Raw genomic sequence first — 17,256 nt, forward strand, 5'->3', positions numbered from 1 at the left:
TACTACTGTACATCCAGGTAGCAACAACACTGAGGGAGAGGAGGGGCTGTCAGAGTATGGAGAGGCTTGCAGGATTTAGGGAGAATGTTGAAAAGGAAGTTAGCTCTGGGTTATCCCCTAGTCACACACTAGCTACAGTAGGAAGAGGGAGGCACAAGAGATTCTGCAGATGCTGTAGAGAAATTTGCAAAATTCTGGAGCAGCTCAACATGTCAGGCAGCATCTATGGAGGGGAATTAACAGACGACATTTAGGACCGAGACCCTTTATCAGGTCTGGAAAGTACTGTAAGGGCTTCTATTTCTGTGTGCAACCGTATGGACAAACGGAGGTGGAGGATCTTTATTGCTGCCCTAAACACCTGCAGCATAATGGACAGTAAGTGAGTACATTGCAATACATAATTAAAAAAACTACTAATCACAATGAGAAGATATATGACTTATTTAATTATGTATATAAAATTAAATAAGTACTGCAAAAAGAGTGTAAAAAAGAAACAAAATACTGAGGTGCTGTCCATGGCTTCATTATCCATTCAGAAATTGCATGGCAGTGCAGAAGAATCTGTTTCTAAAATGTGGTGTGCGGGTCTTCAGGATCCTGTACCATCCCTGTGATGGTAGCAGTGAGCAGAAGGCATGTCCTGGGTGAAGGGAGTCCTTAATGATGGACGCCACCTTAATGTGACATCACTTTTTGAAGAGGTCTTCGATGGTGGGGAGGTTAGTGTCCATGATGGGCAGTTCACAGCTTTCTGCAGCTCTTTCTGACCCTGTGCAGTGACCAGATGGAGATGCAGAGAAAGCTCTCTGTGATGCATCTGCAGAAATTTGTCAGTCTTTTTGGTAATATGCTAAATCTCCTCAAGCTTCTATCTGAGAAATATAGCTGCCGTGGTGCTTCCTTTGTAATTGCTCAGGCAGCGGAGTTAGGAGTTCAATTCCAGCGTCCTCCGTTAGAAGTCCTTCCCGTGACCTCATGGGTTTCCTCTGGATCCAGAGGTGTACTGGTTGGTAGGTTAACTGGTCGTTGTAGATTATCCTGTGATTAGGCTAGGGATAAATAGGTGTGTTGCTGGGCGGTGCAGCTTGTTGGGCTGGAAAGGCCTGTTCCGCGCTGTATCTCTAAATAAAACAAATACAAATAAAATAAATATTTGGGAAAGAAAAGTAGGGAGAAAATATCTGGTTAGCAATTCTGTTGAGAACCAGGCTGCGAGCAGATGAAAAGGGGCAACAGTCTAGCAAAGAAGGAATCTGAGATCAGCCTGATAGGTAAAGCAGAGGTCGATAAGTTCTTGATTAGTGAGGGCATCAAAAGTTATGGGGAGAAGGAGAAGAATAGGGTTGAGGTGGAAAATAAATAAACCACGATTGAATGGTAGAGCAGATTCGATGGGCCAAGTGGCCTAACTCTTAGGTCCATAAACCTGGTCTTCTAGCAGTTCTCAATAGAAGGGATACGGTGAAGATAATGGATGGAATGGAATTTGATGAGCGGCCGGTACCCAAAAGCCTGGCTACGTTAGTCTCCTGGTCCCAGTCCAGACAGAATGTACCTAAGGCTGCTGAGCAAAATGTGGAAATGGTGTAATGCGGTGGAAATTGCACAGGCACATGCAATGGCACAAAGAGCTGAGCCTCTGAGCACAGAGACCTGGGACACGATGTGACATCTCGTTCTGTCCGTGGGCAGTTTACATGTTCCCCCCATGGTCACGTGGGTTCCCTATGGTTTTCTTCCATATCCCAAAGGCATGCTGGTCACTAGTGATGGAAAGGTATGGCTTGATAGTCCAACAGTGACTTAATGGGCCAAATGGCCTACTTGTATGTCAAAGAAAATATGAAAATAATGGGCTGAATTGAGCTCCAATTTAGGTGAACTGCAGTTTGTTCACTCTCCAGTGTTTTTTGTGTTTCTACAGTTGGGAATATGCTAAAGATCAAACACAGGCATTTCTGATCTCCAGCTCAGATACTGCTCCCTCTGTACCGGGATGAATGGCTGGATGTATTTAATTAATTTGCAGATGTTTTATGAATAGGACATAGAAGAGCACAGCACAGGAACATGCCCTTCGGCCTACAATGTTGTGCTGAACCGGTTGAATTAGGAATCACATTTGTGACTGAACTCATCTCTTCTGCCTGTGCAATATCCATATCCCTCCATTTTCCTCACATTCGTGCACCTATCTAAGAGTCCCAAATGTACCTGCCTCTACCACAATCCCAGGCAGCACATTCCAGGCTTCCACCATTCTGCGTAAAATACTTGCCCCTCACATCTCCTTTAAAATTATCTCTTCTCACCTTTAATGCATGCCCTCTAGTATTAGATATTTCAACCCTGGGAAAAGGATTTTTACCTGTTTACTCTGTCTGTGCCTCTCATCATCTTATACAACTCTATCAAATCTCCCTTCAGCCTCTGCTGCTGCAGCAAAAACAACCTAAGTTTGTCCAGCCTCTCGTTATAGTACACATGCCCTCTAATCCAGACAGTATCCTGGTCAACGTCTTGACATACTTCCTATAATGGGGCGACCAGGACTGTACGTAATACTCCTGACGCAACCTAACTAGAGTTTTATAAAGCTGCAACATAACTTCCTGACCTTTGAACTCAACAAAGGCAAGCATGTGCCTTCTTAACCACCCTATCAATCTGTGTAGCCACTTCCAGTGCGCTATGAACTTGGACCCCAAGATCCCACTGCTCACCAACACTGTCTCTTTATATTTGACCTACCTAGGTGCAACACTTCACACTCCGTCTGACGTTGCTCTGCCCATATTTGCAACTGACCTATATCCTGCTGTATTCTTAGCCAGTCTTTACACCATCCACAACACCACCAATCTTTGTATCACTTGCAAATCTACTAACCCACCCATTTTTAACCAAGTCATTTATATAGCTCACAAACAGCAGAGATCCCGGTACACCACTCATCACAGACAAAGTCCCTTCAACTACCAACCTCTGACTTCTATGTCTGAGCCAATTCCGAATCCAAATGACCAACTCACCATGGATCCCATGCATCTTAATCTTCTGGATGAGCCTTCCATGAGGGATCTTGTCAAACGCCTTACTAAAATCCACGTAGACAACATCCACAGCTGTATTTTCATCAATCACCTTCATTACCATGTCAAAAAGCTCACAGAGGACACAGGTTTAGGACACAGGTTTAAGGCACTGGGGAGTAGGTACAGAGGAGATGTCAGGGGTAAGTTTTTTTACGTAGAGAGCAGTGAGTGCATGGAATGGGCTGCCGGCAACGGTGGTGGAGGCGGATATGGTAGGGTCTTTTAAGAGGCTTTTAGATAGGTACATGGAACTTAGTAAAATAGAGGGCTATAGGTTAGCCTAGTAATTTCTCAGGGAGGGACTTTGTGGGCCGAAGCGAATATATCGTGCTGTAGGTTTTCTATGTTTCTATGTTTCTAATCAAGTTAGTAAGACATGATTTGCCCAGCACAAAGCCATGCTGGCTCCGCCTAATTAGGCTATGGTTTTCTAAATGCTCTTAAATCCTGTTGCTAAAAGTTCTGTCTGGTAAACTCCCCACCATTAACAAGGGGCTCACCGGTCTATAGTTTCAGGATTATCCCTGGTTCCTTCTTGAACAATGGAACAACATTAGCTACCACCAGTTTGATTACTTCTGTTATTTCCTATATTAAATTACATTTAGAAGTAAACTTTGGGGTGTATGGGTGTCCGGGGAGGGGTAACACCTCTGGTGAAGGGGCTTGTCATGTCCTTTTCGAAGCAGCTCCCTCACCTTTGGACCCCACTGGATATTCAGCTCTCACCTGTGGCTCCAAATAGCTGTTTGCCTGTGACAGTGGCCGCACACTGGTACACCACTTCGAAAGGCGGGCTAAATCAGGTGAGGGTAGCCAGCAGACAGGCGTACCCCGGTAAGGTAGGGACATGCCTGTCCAGGTATGCAAAGTTGGCTCCAGTGGAGTGAATGGATGATATCTACAGTGTGATCCAACAGCCAGGAAGGTGGTATTACAACGCCCCACGAAAGTGAAGGGCTTGAGAAGGCACAGAAGGTGTCATACTCATCCACTGCAACCAAAGAAGATCCCAGTTTATGACATTTGTTCATATTATTGGACCTAGACTTCTCAGGTTGAGAGAAAGGATCTGCCCCAACGACCTTTCCACTTTAAAAGTACCCCCGCACAGTTTTACTGTCACCATTATGCATCATAGACAACCACCACCAGAAATAAAGTTTATTTTACTTTAATTTAGTTTTTTAATTTAATTTTAAGGCACAATTAGGGTTTAGGGCAATGGATAACAGAGCACCTATCTACCATCGCCAGATACTGCTGCAATACAGAGATCGCCCAAAAACGCTTCATGAAAATCTGCTGGTTAGGTTACACGACCTCGACTTGCTGAGGGAACCGGGCCTGCAGTCCCCAGAGTCGCCTGATGCCGGTGGCCGGAGGTGGAGAGATCATAAGCGGTGTGCGAGGAAGCGGAAGTGAGGCGAGCGGGCAGGAGTCCATGCCAGGAAAAAAGCAAGACCTGGCCAGCCGGCTCTTCCGTCCAGTCTTCCGTCCGGATATTAAATTGGACTACATCTTTGGCAATGAAATACTCAGCGTGAGTACAGAAACGGACGGAATCCCAGGCACTGCCATTTAGCTGTTTATTTATGTAACAGATTTTCCCCCAGGCCATCGGACTACCATCTTACTGCCCTCTGCTGTGCCTATTGTCTTATTTATTATTTATTGTAATGCCTGCACTGTTCTGTGTACTTTATGCAGTCCTGGGTAGGTCTGTAGTCTAGTATGGTTTTTGTATTGGTTTACGTAGTTCAGTGTAGTTTTTCATGTAGCACCATGGTCCTGAAAAATGTTGTCTCATTATTACTGTGTACTGTACCAGCAGTTATGGTCGAAATGACAATAAAAAGAATTGACTATATTTTGTTCATTATGTAAGAGCATTTAAGCACTTTTTAAATATCAAAGATATTTCTAATAGTGAAAAGTATCGTTGATAGCAGGAAGGTGTCACAGCCATTGAGGAGGTACTGGGGATGGAGCCTCAGATTCCAACCCCTGAGGCTGGGCCACCATTCATAACTGCTCAGCCTCACAAAACATCCACAATGGGGCCTCGAGCATGAACTCCTAGCAGTTGTGGCAACAGGTAAGTGCAGCAATGGAATTAGCACAGAGGCATGAGTGAGCAGAAACTCGAAGAAATAGACTGACCACAATTGGGTCAGATCTTGCAATCCTTTCTAAATACACAGAGAGGCTAGAAAACTGGAAAGTGCAAATATGATTGCCTTGTTTAAAAAGGCAATTAAAGGCACACCTGGCAACTACATATCAGTCAATTTAACCGTGGTAGTAAGGAAGTATTCAGAAACTATAATTAGGTGAAAAACTTGATATGCACTTGACAAAGTTTTTTAATAAAAAGGCACAGTTGTGACAATGGAAACTCCTAACCTGATTAAAGTTTTAATGAGGTACCAGGGAAGGTGGAAGAAAATGCACTTGAGGTCACCTGTATGGATTTTCACAAACCGTTTTACAGCATCCTACCTAAAAGCTGATTATCAAAATTGAGGACCCTGGAACAAATGAAACAGTGGCAGGATAGACCAAAGAAACTCACTTTAGATGCAGAGTTTATGTGGAATCTGTATAAAACTTATGGAGCACGATAACATCAAGATGCACTGCCCAGCAACTCCCTATTTATCCCTAGCTTAATCACAGGACAATTTACATGGACCAATTAACCTACAAACCAGTGCATCTTTAGACCATGGGAGGAACCTGGAGCACCAGGGGGAAACACATGGGCAATCAGACTCCTAACAGATGACATTGGGAATTGAATTCCAAACTCTGACACCCTGAGCTGTAATAGCATTACACTATCCACTACGTTAGGGCTGGTGTTGAAATAAGGAGAAGGATTGGGATTACTAAATGTTTGTTCAAACATTTAAACATGATACTAAAGAATGGCATAATTTCTATGGGTATGAAACTCAAAGTGCTGCAGTGCTACGTTCATTCAAAACGTTCAAAGGTTCATTTATTATCAAAGCATGTATCCATTTACAACTCTGAAACGTGTCTTCTCCAGATAGCTATCTGGAAGAACATGAAAGTATTTCAAAGAGAAACATCAAACCCACACCTGGTACAAAAAAGAACGGCATCCCGATCATCAACCCTTCAAAACCCCCTCCTGGGCACAAAACAGAACTGAAATATTGGTCCCTAAAAATCAACCCCTCCCCTGCACAAAAATCTAACAGAACATCAACCCCCAAACACCCTCCCCTCGTACAACAAGGGAAAAGGAACAGGTGATAAAGAAAACAGAGAATATAAAAACCATAAGTCTGAAAGAGTCCAAAGTCCATAAATCCAATTGTCCAGTCCATATCCATAAATGCAGAACCACGATACCTGCCTATGATATCACTGACATTCATTGGAAGAGGGGGCACTGCACAAGACAGAGAGGCCTACCTGTCTGCCACAGCGAGCCACACTAAGAAATGGAAATGAATGTTGGGACAACATCAAAGCAAAATGAGGGATGACTTGAAGTTGCAAAAATGTGTTTTTTGGGAAGAATGATGAAAATATCATGGAATGGCAGAGTAGCAGTGTTGCAAAAATCCAAAATAAGAAGAGAGCTGACATCACCAATCGACAAACGGTGGCTGGAATTTCTGGGACACGTACTGAGGAACGAGAAGCCAGAACATCATGCAGTGAAGGGAGAAAGTAATAGAAGAAAAAGTCACGGTTGACAGCGTGTGACATTTATGAGTTACATCAAGGGATGGACAGGCAAAAGTCTTGAAGAGTTTATCAGAACCTCTCAGATTAAACACAGATGGAAGAGCATGATTGCCCACGTTATATGACGTGGCACACAATGATGATGATATAAAAGTATGGAGTATATACTTCTGTCAGTTCTTTGTAGGAAGGATGCAGAGTTCCTGTTACGGATGTAGAAGGGTTCTCTAGAATAGTTATAGAAATGAACAGTTTCAGCAACAAGGTTAGAATAAAGAAGCTAAGTTTCTTCCTCCCCCCCACCCCCCCCCCCCGAGCAACAGAAGCTGAAAGCAAACGATGAAGATGGATGAGAACGTGATGGGTTAACTTGGGGTAAACAGTAAATGGCTGAAATTCAAAATACTCTGCTTCAGAGTTGTGTGTGTAATGGGCCAAAATTTGAATTGCTCCTGGCCCCTGGTGCTGTTCAGAGGACAAACAATCATTTCCAAACTGGCAGATGCTGACCATTGTCCTTGGCAATCTAATTGACAAGGGTGAAAATATGCTTACAGTAAATGCTGAGCATTTGTCAGGAGGAAGATAGCTTTGCTCACTAATAGTAAACCTAAATTTCACCCTAACCTTAAAAGTAAGCAACAATTTCTTACAGTTTTGCATCAAGAAAACCAAGATTTTTTCCAATGATCCTTTATAGGCATTAATGTTTTTTGAATAATGGTAAATAATGACAGCAATTTACTTACAAACTGCATCTTGACCTGTGAGTAATTGCATCATTATTAGCACCACACTGCAGTTACTATATAATTTTCTGTGAAACCTATGATTGGTAATAAAATATGCACATGCTCTATTGAAAACCCTGTCTGAGGAAAAAGCCTATTATAAATATCTGCAACTCCTTTTATTAAAATGGAAGGTAATACAAAAAGTGCTTTCAAAATTATCTAAGTCACAGCTTTCCTGTCACAAAATAAATTAGCTCATCTGTTATGCATAGGTATATTTGAATATGGTTTTAAAAACTTTTTAATGATTGGTATTTTATCAAAAAGTGCAATCTAAACCCTATATTTGATTTTGTAAATTAATAGCGAGGCATTACAGTTATATAACATTGTATATGTTTCTGACATTTATAATTTATTTTTTCCAATTCAAATCTCCAAGGTAATGACCATAAGACATAGGAGCATAATTAGGCCATTTGGCCCATCGAGTCTGGTCTGTCATTCTATCATAGCTGATTTATTATCCCTCTCAACCCCATTTTCCTGCCTTCCCCCCCTACCCTTTGATGCCCTGTCTAATCAAGAACGAATCAACAACCACTTTAAATATACACAATGACTCAACTACCACAGCAGTCTGTGGCAATGATTCACCACCTTCTGGCTGAAGAAATTCCTTCTCCCCTCCGTTCTAAATGGACACCTCTCTATTCTGAGGCTGTGTGCTCTCATCTGAGACTCCCCCACTATAGGAAACATCCTCTCCATATCCTCTCTATGTAGGCCTTTCAATATTCGAGTACAGGCCCAGAGCCATCAGACACTCTTCATAATTTAACCCTTTCATTCTCACAATCTCCTCTGAATCCTCTCCAATGCCAGCAAACCTTTTAGATAAGGGGTGAAAAACTGCTCACAATACTCCACGTGCGATCTGACTAATGCCTTATAAAGCCTCAGCATCAAAGTTCAAAGGAAGTTTATTATCAAGGTACAGTACATATATGTCACTATATACTACCCTGAGATTCTTTTTCTTGTAGGCATTCTCAATAAATCCATAATAAAATATTAACCATAATAGAAGCAATGGAAGACCGTACCAAATTGGGGGTTCAACAAGTGTGACAACAAACTGTGTGAATACAAAAAGAAAGGAATAATAATAGTAAGTAAATAAGTAATAAACATCAAGAACATGAGATGAAGAGTCCTTGAAAGTGAGTGTATAGATTGTGGGAACATTTCAATGATGGGGCTAGTGAAGTTGAGTGAAGTTAACTCCTCTGGTTCAAGAGCCTGTTGGTTGAGGGGTAGTAACTGTTCCTGAACCTGGTGGTGTGAGTCCTGAGGCTCTTGTACCTTCTCCCCGAAGGCAGCAGTGGGTGGTGCGGGTCCTTGATGATGGATGCTGCTTTCAAGTGACATTGATTCACATAGATGTGCTCAGTGGTTGGAAGGGCTTTACCTGTGACGGACTAGGCCATAACCACTATATTTTGTAGGATTTGCTTATTTATTTATTATTATTATTATTTCCTTTTCTTTTGCCTTCGCACATTGACTGAATATCCAAGTCAGCTCAGTCTTTCATTGATTCTATTATGATTATTACTCTATCATGGACTTTGAACATTCAACAAAGCCATCAATTCCTTTGTCCAAATCATTGATATATTATATGAAAAAAAGCCGTTCCAATACCAACCCCTACGGAACATCATTAGTTACCATTAACCAAGCAGAAAAGGCCTCCTTTATTCCCACTCTTTGCCTTCCTGTCAGTCAGTCAATCTTCTATGCATCTGTCCTGTAATACCATGGACTTTTATCTTGCCTCATGTCTGGCACTTCGTCAAAGGCCTTCTGAAAATCCAAGTAAATAACATCCACTAACTCTCCTTTGTCTACACTGCTTGCTATTTCCTCAAAGAATCCCAACATTTTTCTGGTAAGATTCCCCCTTAAGGAAACTATACTGATTTGGCCTGTTTTATCATGTGCCTCCAAGTACCCCAAAATCCCTTCCGTAATAATTAACTGCAACATCTTCCCAACAACAGAGGTCAGGCTAACTGGCCTATAATGTCCTTTCATCTGCCTCCCTCCCTTCTTAAAGAATGGAATTACATTTCCACTTTTCCAGTCCTCCAGACCCATGTATTATGATCACTGTCTCCTAATGGTTCCTTGACCTCAAGTTCCCTAATCATATCTGGTTCATGATACAACATCCAATCCAGAATTGCCTTTTCCCTGCTGGGTTCATCAACAAGCTGCTCTAAAAAGCCTTCTTGTAGGCATTGTACAAGTTTCCTCTCTTGGAATTCAGCACCAGCCTGATTTGCCCAATCTATCTGCATATTGAAATCCCCATGACTATTGTAACATTGACCTTTTTACATGCCTTTTCTGTCTCTGCTGTCTCTGATTGTAATTTATTCTCCACACCCCAGATACTATTCGAAGGCCTATATATACTCTTAAAAGTTTCTAACTGTCCCCACAAGGATTCTACACCTTCCGATTCTATGTCACCTCTTTCTGAGGATTTGATTTCATTTCTTACCAACACAGCCACATCATCTCCTCTGCCTATCTGCCATGCTTTCAAAACAAGGTGTATCCTTGGAGGTTATGCTCCCAAATATGATCTTCTTTCAGCCATATCTCAGTGATGCCCACAACATCATATCTGCTAATATCTAACTGTGCTAACAGATCATCTACGTTATTCGATGTACTGTGTGCATTCAAATATAGCAACTTCAATCCTGTATTCATCACCCTTTTCAGTTTCCCCCCATGTTACACTTCAACCCATCCCATTGACTACCAATTTGCCCCATCACCTGCCTGTCCTTCGTCACAACTTCAATACACACTGCACTTGTAAATCATCCCGGGATTCTCAACCCTGTCACTCCAGTTTTCATTCCTCTGCCAAATTAGTTTAAACCCTCCCCAAAAACTCGAGCAAACCTGCCCACAAGGATATCAGTCCCCCTCAGTTCAGCTGTAAACCATTCTTTTTAGTACAGGTCATACCTCCCCTATAAATGATTTCAATGATCCAAAAATCTTAAACCCTGCCTCTACACTAACTTCTCAGCCACACATTCAACTGCCAAACCTTACCCTCAGTATCACATGGCACAGTCAGCAACCCAGAGATCACTGCCCTTGTGGTCCTGCTTTTCAGCTTTTTACCTAACTCCCTATATTCTCTCTCTCTTGTCACTTTTCCTAGTTATGTCGTTGGTACCAATATATACTATGACTTCCAGCTGTTCGCCCTTCCCGCTTAGAATGCTGTGGACCTGATCCGAGACATTCCTGACGTTGACACCAAGGAGGCAAAATGCCATCCAGCTTTCTTTTTCACATCCACAAAATCTCCTATCTGCTCCTCCGACTATTGATCCCCTAATCTTCTGCACTGCTCTTCGCCCCGCTCCCCTCCTGAACCACAGATCCAGACCCGGTCACTGCGGCTTTGTCCTGGTGGATCACCCACCCTCACAACTGTATCCAAAATGGGAGAGGAACAGCCACGGGGTACTCTGCACCAGATGCATATTTCTTGATAGTCACCCAGCTACCTGCCTCCTGCAACTTAGGGGTATCTACTTCCCCATAGCTCCTATCTCATCAGCTCCTCATTCTGCTGCCTGGGGCAAAGGTCATCCAAATGCTGCTCCAGTTCCTTAACAAGGACTCTAAGAAGCAGCAGCTCAACACACTTTGCGCAGATGTAGTTATCATGGAGATTGGAGGTCTCCCAGAATTCCCATATCTCATGCAAAGTACATACCATTAACCCTGGATCCACTCTCAACACACTATGTACTGGTAGACAAAGAGAAATAGCACTAACAAGATATTTATTAGAGCCATTACCTGTTCTTGCCAAAGCCTGTTGCACCTAAGCCTGACCACTGTAACCAAGGCCCACTCTCACAATGGCTGCTCTGCTTCCACCTCACTCCCAGCGAGACTTGTTTTTAAATGACACCCGCTCTCTCGCTGCTTCAAAGTAAAATCATATGCAGGTTTATACTCAATTAGGTTAAACATATGATACAAACGCAGATTGTTGTTGCTATTAGGATGTACATTTTAATTTAAATCATTCAAAAAGATTGGGACATTCCGTCCTTCACTGCAACATGCATTTCTTTTTAATGGTTGTGGACTTTTCCTCCACTGTGTACAGTATTCTATGCTACATCTTTGATATGCCGAACAAGGAATTCCTTCAGAGAATTTCTATATTCTCTGGCTAACCCTCGTTTTGACTTTGTACAATAGAGCAAAGTGCACAAAAATCTCTGAAGTGAATGAAGGGAAAAATCAAGGGGGATTCAAAACAGGCTATTGGTTAGCTATTATTAAGAATTTCAAGATCTTCCCCTGCATATCAACTAAAACAGAACTCAAAGCTGCTGTCAGCTCCCTACCAGATATTTTTATCAGATGCTCAGCTGGTTCTCAAGTTGTTCATCTTCATATCAATTCCCCAGAGAACATATTTCTGGCCAGTGACATGCAGGACAATAGTGCTGATACACAGCCCCTACACAGGTCTTTTTTTTTGCCCACTGGTGCTAACTAGAATGATAAAAACAAGTTAAGAGCTAAAGAATTAAAAATTCAGGACGTAGTAAAAGAGATACAGGGTATATTGGGAGACCAGAGATACAAACAGTAGAAAGGACATGAAAAGAGATTTAGGAGGAGAAAAATTAAGATTTTTTTTTCTCTCAGAGATACGGAAATTAGTGGCACAGAGTGAGATTGAAGGAGAGACAGAGTAGGGGTAGATGTAGTTTACAGAGGCTGAGAGAGCGCGAGAAAAACAGAGAGTGAAAGGTCGGAATAAAGAGCATGAAGGTCAAAGGGACAAATTAGGGACTAGCTGGAGGCTCAGACGAGAAAAAAGGGTATTATGGAATGGAAGAAAATATTCAGTGGAAAAAAGTAACTGCTCAAAATAAGTTTGGAGGAAAATGTAACAAATTTATTGTCTTGCATGTGCAGTACTGGTTGTGTGGAATAATGACACTAGTAGAAGCAGACAGCTGGCTACATGGGATCGAGTGCATGCCCATCTACTGGAATGTGTCACAGCACAGTCAATTTTAGAAGCACAGCCTGCAGCTGCAAGGGTATTCACATGTCACTACAGTATGGATAGAAAAGAATCCAGCAGCAGCCATTCAGCATTTAATAAGCTCTTCTAACATTTGAAAGTGCTATCAAAGGGCATCTCATGTTTTAAAGTGTAAAAGGATTCAATGCATTAATGGCTGCCCAATAGTTTAGATCTTGCAAGTGCCTATGGTTTCAAAGTATTTCTTGATTCTTTTATAAGATACATTATGTACAGTATATTGTCAATGTGCTGCTCTTTCTAAATAAAGAAATAAAAAGTACTGGAAATACTCGGTATGTTAAACAGCATCTGCGGAGAGAGAAAATGAGTTAATCATTGGAACAATGGTCTTCAATCAGAACTTCATCACATGTTGCCTGGATTGGGAAGCATGCCTTATGAGAACAGGTTGAGTGAACTCAGCCTTTTCTCCTTGGAACGATGGCAGGTGAGAGGTGACCTGATAGAGGTGTATAAGAAGATGATGTATTTGTAGCCAGAGGTCTTTTCCTAGGGCTGAAATGGCTAACACGTGGGGGCATAGTTTTAAGGTGCTTGGAAGCAGGTACAAGGGGGATGTCAGAGGTAAGCTTTTCACACAGAAATCTCTTAAGTTGCAGCCCAGTTGTCCATAAGCCCAAAAAATATATGTTAATTAGGCTTTTCAGCCCATCGAGCCTGCTCTGCCAGTCAATCAGAGCTGTTTATTTTCTCAACCCTATTCTCCTGCTTTCTTCCCATAACCGTTATGAATCAAGAACTATCTGTCACATTTTGTAACATCAAAACATTAAACTAACTCAAAGGAAAACAAGGAGAGCCCAGAACTGTGAGTCTTAAGTTTGCTCTTCACTTTAAGCAAGGCGTGCACATATCACGTGGTAGCTTCATGACGTATGTATTTCATGTATTTTTACATATGACCATAATGAATTATCTAAACAACAAAGAATACTTAATCAAATTGTGTATTTTCAAGATTACTCAAATATTACTGAAGTATTAAATACACAACACATCTGCCTTGGATTCCACAGCCCTCCTCGGCAACAAATTCATCACCCACTCATCTTTATGCCAACGTAGCCAGCATAGGGCTCTGGTTGGGGCTCTGCTCTCATTGTTCGACACCTGCAAATCTTATCTACCTTTTCCTTTCATCATACAACCTACTCAGACATTTATTTAATGGTTCCCTCTACATTCATTTATTTTCTTTTAGTTACTGTAGTATTTAACGTAAGGTACCCTGTAGTGTTCTGATTAAATTTTTATTTTACCAATTTCCTTTGGTGAATAATAAAAAAACTATGGTTCCTCTCAGTTTTTAGTGCAATTTAAATATATAATCAAGAAAGTTTACTTTAAAATACTATTGTGCATAAGCTGGACATAAACAACTATCTGCAAGAGTAAAACACACAAAATGCTAGAGGAACTCAGCAGGTCAGGCAGCGTTTATGGAAATGAATAAACTGTCGACATTTCGGCCCAAGACCCTTCAGCGGGACTGGAAAGGAAGTGAGAAGAAGCCAGAATAAGTTGGTAGGCGAGGAAGAAGTACAAACTAGAAGGTGATAGGTGAAGCCAGATGGGTGGGAGGATGAAGTAAGAAGCAGGGAGGTGATAGCTGGGACAGGTTAAGGGGCTGGAGGAGAAGGAATCTGTTAGGAGAGGAGAGTGGACCATGGGACAAAGGGAAGAGGAGGACCCGATGAGGAAGGGATGATCGGCAAATGAGAAGAAGAGTTAAAGGGTCAGAGTGGAACCTAAGAAGAGGGAAGGGGAGGGGAAAAGATCACCAGAAGGAGAAATTGTTGTTTTTGCCATCTGGTTGGAGGCTACCTAGACAGAATATGAAGTGCTGCTCCTCCACGTGGCCTCATCGTGACAGAAGAGGAGGCCTTGGTCTGACATTTTAAAATAGTAACGGGGATAGGAATTAAAATGATTAGCCACTGGGAAATTCTGCGTTTTAAGAATGGAGTGGAGATACTTGACAAAGCAGTCCCCCAATTTATGTCAGGTCCCAACAATATAGAGGAGACTGCATCGGGAGTACTGGATACAACAGGTGACCCCAAAACTTTTCTGGTGAAGTGTTGCCTCACCTGGTAGGATCATTTGGGGCTCTGAATGGAGGTGAGGCAGGAGGAGAATGGGCAGGAGGTGCATTTCTGCAGGGATACGTGTCAGGAGGGAGATTGGTGGGAAGGAATAAATGAATGAGGGAATTATGGAGGGACCAATCCCGGTGAAAAGCAGAGAAAGGCAGTGAGCTTTATTGTCCCTTCTTATGTAAATATAGGGCATTTTCCCAACCAGATATCTGACTCAACCTTTGACTCCCAGGCCATTGACAAGTTGAATGAGTCCGAAGCACAGACTGGAGCCGGGAGCCCAGGATCTGCACACAACAGCCAGCATTGTTGTCTTATTGCTGATCTGTATGATAAATTGAAACTTACCTCAAAGTGACCCTCCAAAAATTCTTCTCGCTGAGGGAATCCATCCTGGTGAAGTAAATCAAGCCCCACCCACAACCAGCTCTGCCATCACCATTTCCCTTATTTTGGAGATGCTGTACTGTCAGTCCTGTTTCAGCATGTGCAAATCCCTGTATAGGTAGCAGGCAAACATCAGCCTTCATATTTCAGGCCTCTGCACAAAATTATTTTTCAGTAGCAGCTTAAATCAGATATATCCTTACAGGATTCTCAGGCATCACAATCAGATGATATTTCAACTGTGTGTAAAGTACCTTGGATACCTTAAAGATGTGAAAGATGCTACATAAATGCAATAGAGCACAGCAGTTACTGCAATGGTATTACAGCACCAGCAATCACCCATCGGAATTCAATTCCTGCCACTGATTGTGAGGAGTTTGTACGTTCCCTTGGTGATTGTGTGGGTTTCCTCCACATGCTCCAGTTTCCTCCCACAGTCCAAAGGTACCATTAGAGTCAGCGAGTTGTAGATTGGCGCCGGAAGTGTGGCAACACTTGCAGGCCGCCCAGCACAATACTTGCTGATTTAATTTGGTGCAATCAACACCATTCACTGTATGTTTCAATGTTCAACGTACATGTGACAAATAACATTAACTGGATCAGTAAGTTTGCAGATGACACCAAGAATGGGGATGTAGTGGACAGTGAGGAAGGTTATCATGGCTTGCAGAGGGATCTGCATCATCTGGAAAAATGCGCTGAAAGATGGCAGGTAGAATTTAATGCAGACAAATGTGAGGTATGGCATTTTGGTAAGACCTACCAGAGCAGGACTTACACAGTGAATGGCAGGGCATTGAGGAGCGTGGTAGAACAAAGGGATCTGGGAATACAGGTCCACAATTTGTTTAAAGTGGTGTCACAGGTACAGTGGTGATAGAAAATTTGTGCACCCTGTAGAATTCTCTTTATTTCTCCATAAATATGACTTAAAATGTTATTAAAACTTCACATAAGTCCTAAAACTAGATAAAGAGAACACAACTGAATAAGTAACATGGAAACATTATACTTGTGTATTTTTTCATTGAGGAAAATGATCCAATATTACATGTTTGTTGGAAAAAGTATGTGAACCTCTGGAGTAATGCATCCCACAAAAGCTATTTGGAGTCAGGTGTTGCAATCAATGAGATGAGATTGGAGGTGTGGGTTGTAGAGGTGCCCTGCCCTATAAAAAGACGTACAGTCAGGTCACTGACAGAATCTGCTCTTCTCAAGAAAGATCTGTTAATGTGCACCATGTCTCAATCAAAACAACTTTAGGAAGACCTTAGAAGGAGAATTGTAGAGATGCAAGAAGCTGGTAAAGGCTACAAAAGCATTTCTAAAGACCTGAGTGTTTATCAGTCTACAGTAAGAGAAATTGTCTACAAATGGAGGAAGCTCAGTACTACGCTACTCTCCCTCGGAGTGGGCATCCTGCAAAGATCACACTAAGAGCACAATGTGAAGGAGGAGGAAAAGAACCCAAGGGTAAGAGCAAAAGAGCTGAAGAAATCTCTAGGACTTGCTAAAGTCTCTGTTCATGTGTCCACTATAATAAAGACACTCAACAAGAATGGTGTTCATGGAAGGTCACCACAGAGGAAACCACTGTTCTCCAAAAATAACATTGCTGCACATTTCAAGTTCGCAAAAGACCACCTGGTTGTTCTTCAATACTTCTTGGACAATGTTCTGTGTGACAGATGAGACAAAAGTTGAACTTTTTGGCAGAATGCACATTGCTATGTTTGGAGGAAAAAGGGCACAGCACAGCAACACCAAAACTTCATCCCAGCTGTGAAGCATGGTGGAAGGAGCATCATGGTTTGGGGTTGCATTGCTGCCTCAGGGCCTGGACAGCTTGCAATCGTTCAGGGAGCAATGTCCATCACCTGAAGCTTAATAGAAGTTTGATAATGCAACAAGACAACAATCCTAAAGACAAGAGTAAATCAACAACAGAATAGTTTAAAAAGAAGAAAATTTGTGTTTTGGAATGCCCAAGTCAAAGTCCTGACCCCAATCCTATAGAAATG

The 17,256-nt window shown here is 42.1% G+C and overlaps 1 protein-coding gene across 1 annotated transcript in view; it reads right to left on the reverse strand.

Moving 5' to 3' along the window:
- Positions 1-482: 482 nt before the first annotated feature.
- ada2a (adenosine deaminase 2a) overlaps positions 483-17,256 on the reverse strand; it is a 99,303-nt gene continuing 82,529 nt past the window's right edge. The window contains exon 9 of the mRNA XM_059978194.1: positions 483-1,127. Coding sequence (XP_059834177.1) covers positions 1,040-1,127 — 88 coding nt within the window. The 3' untranslated portion in view covers positions 483-1,039. The remainder of the gene's footprint in view (positions 1,128-17,256) is intronic.

This window comes from Hypanus sabinus, chromosome 8, assembly GCF_030144855.1.
Source record: "Hypanus sabinus isolate sHypSab1 chromosome 8, sHypSab1.hap1, whole genome shotgun sequence".
NCBI lineage: Eukaryota > Metazoa > Chordata > Chondrichthyes > Myliobatiformes > Dasyatidae > Hypanus > Hypanus sabinus.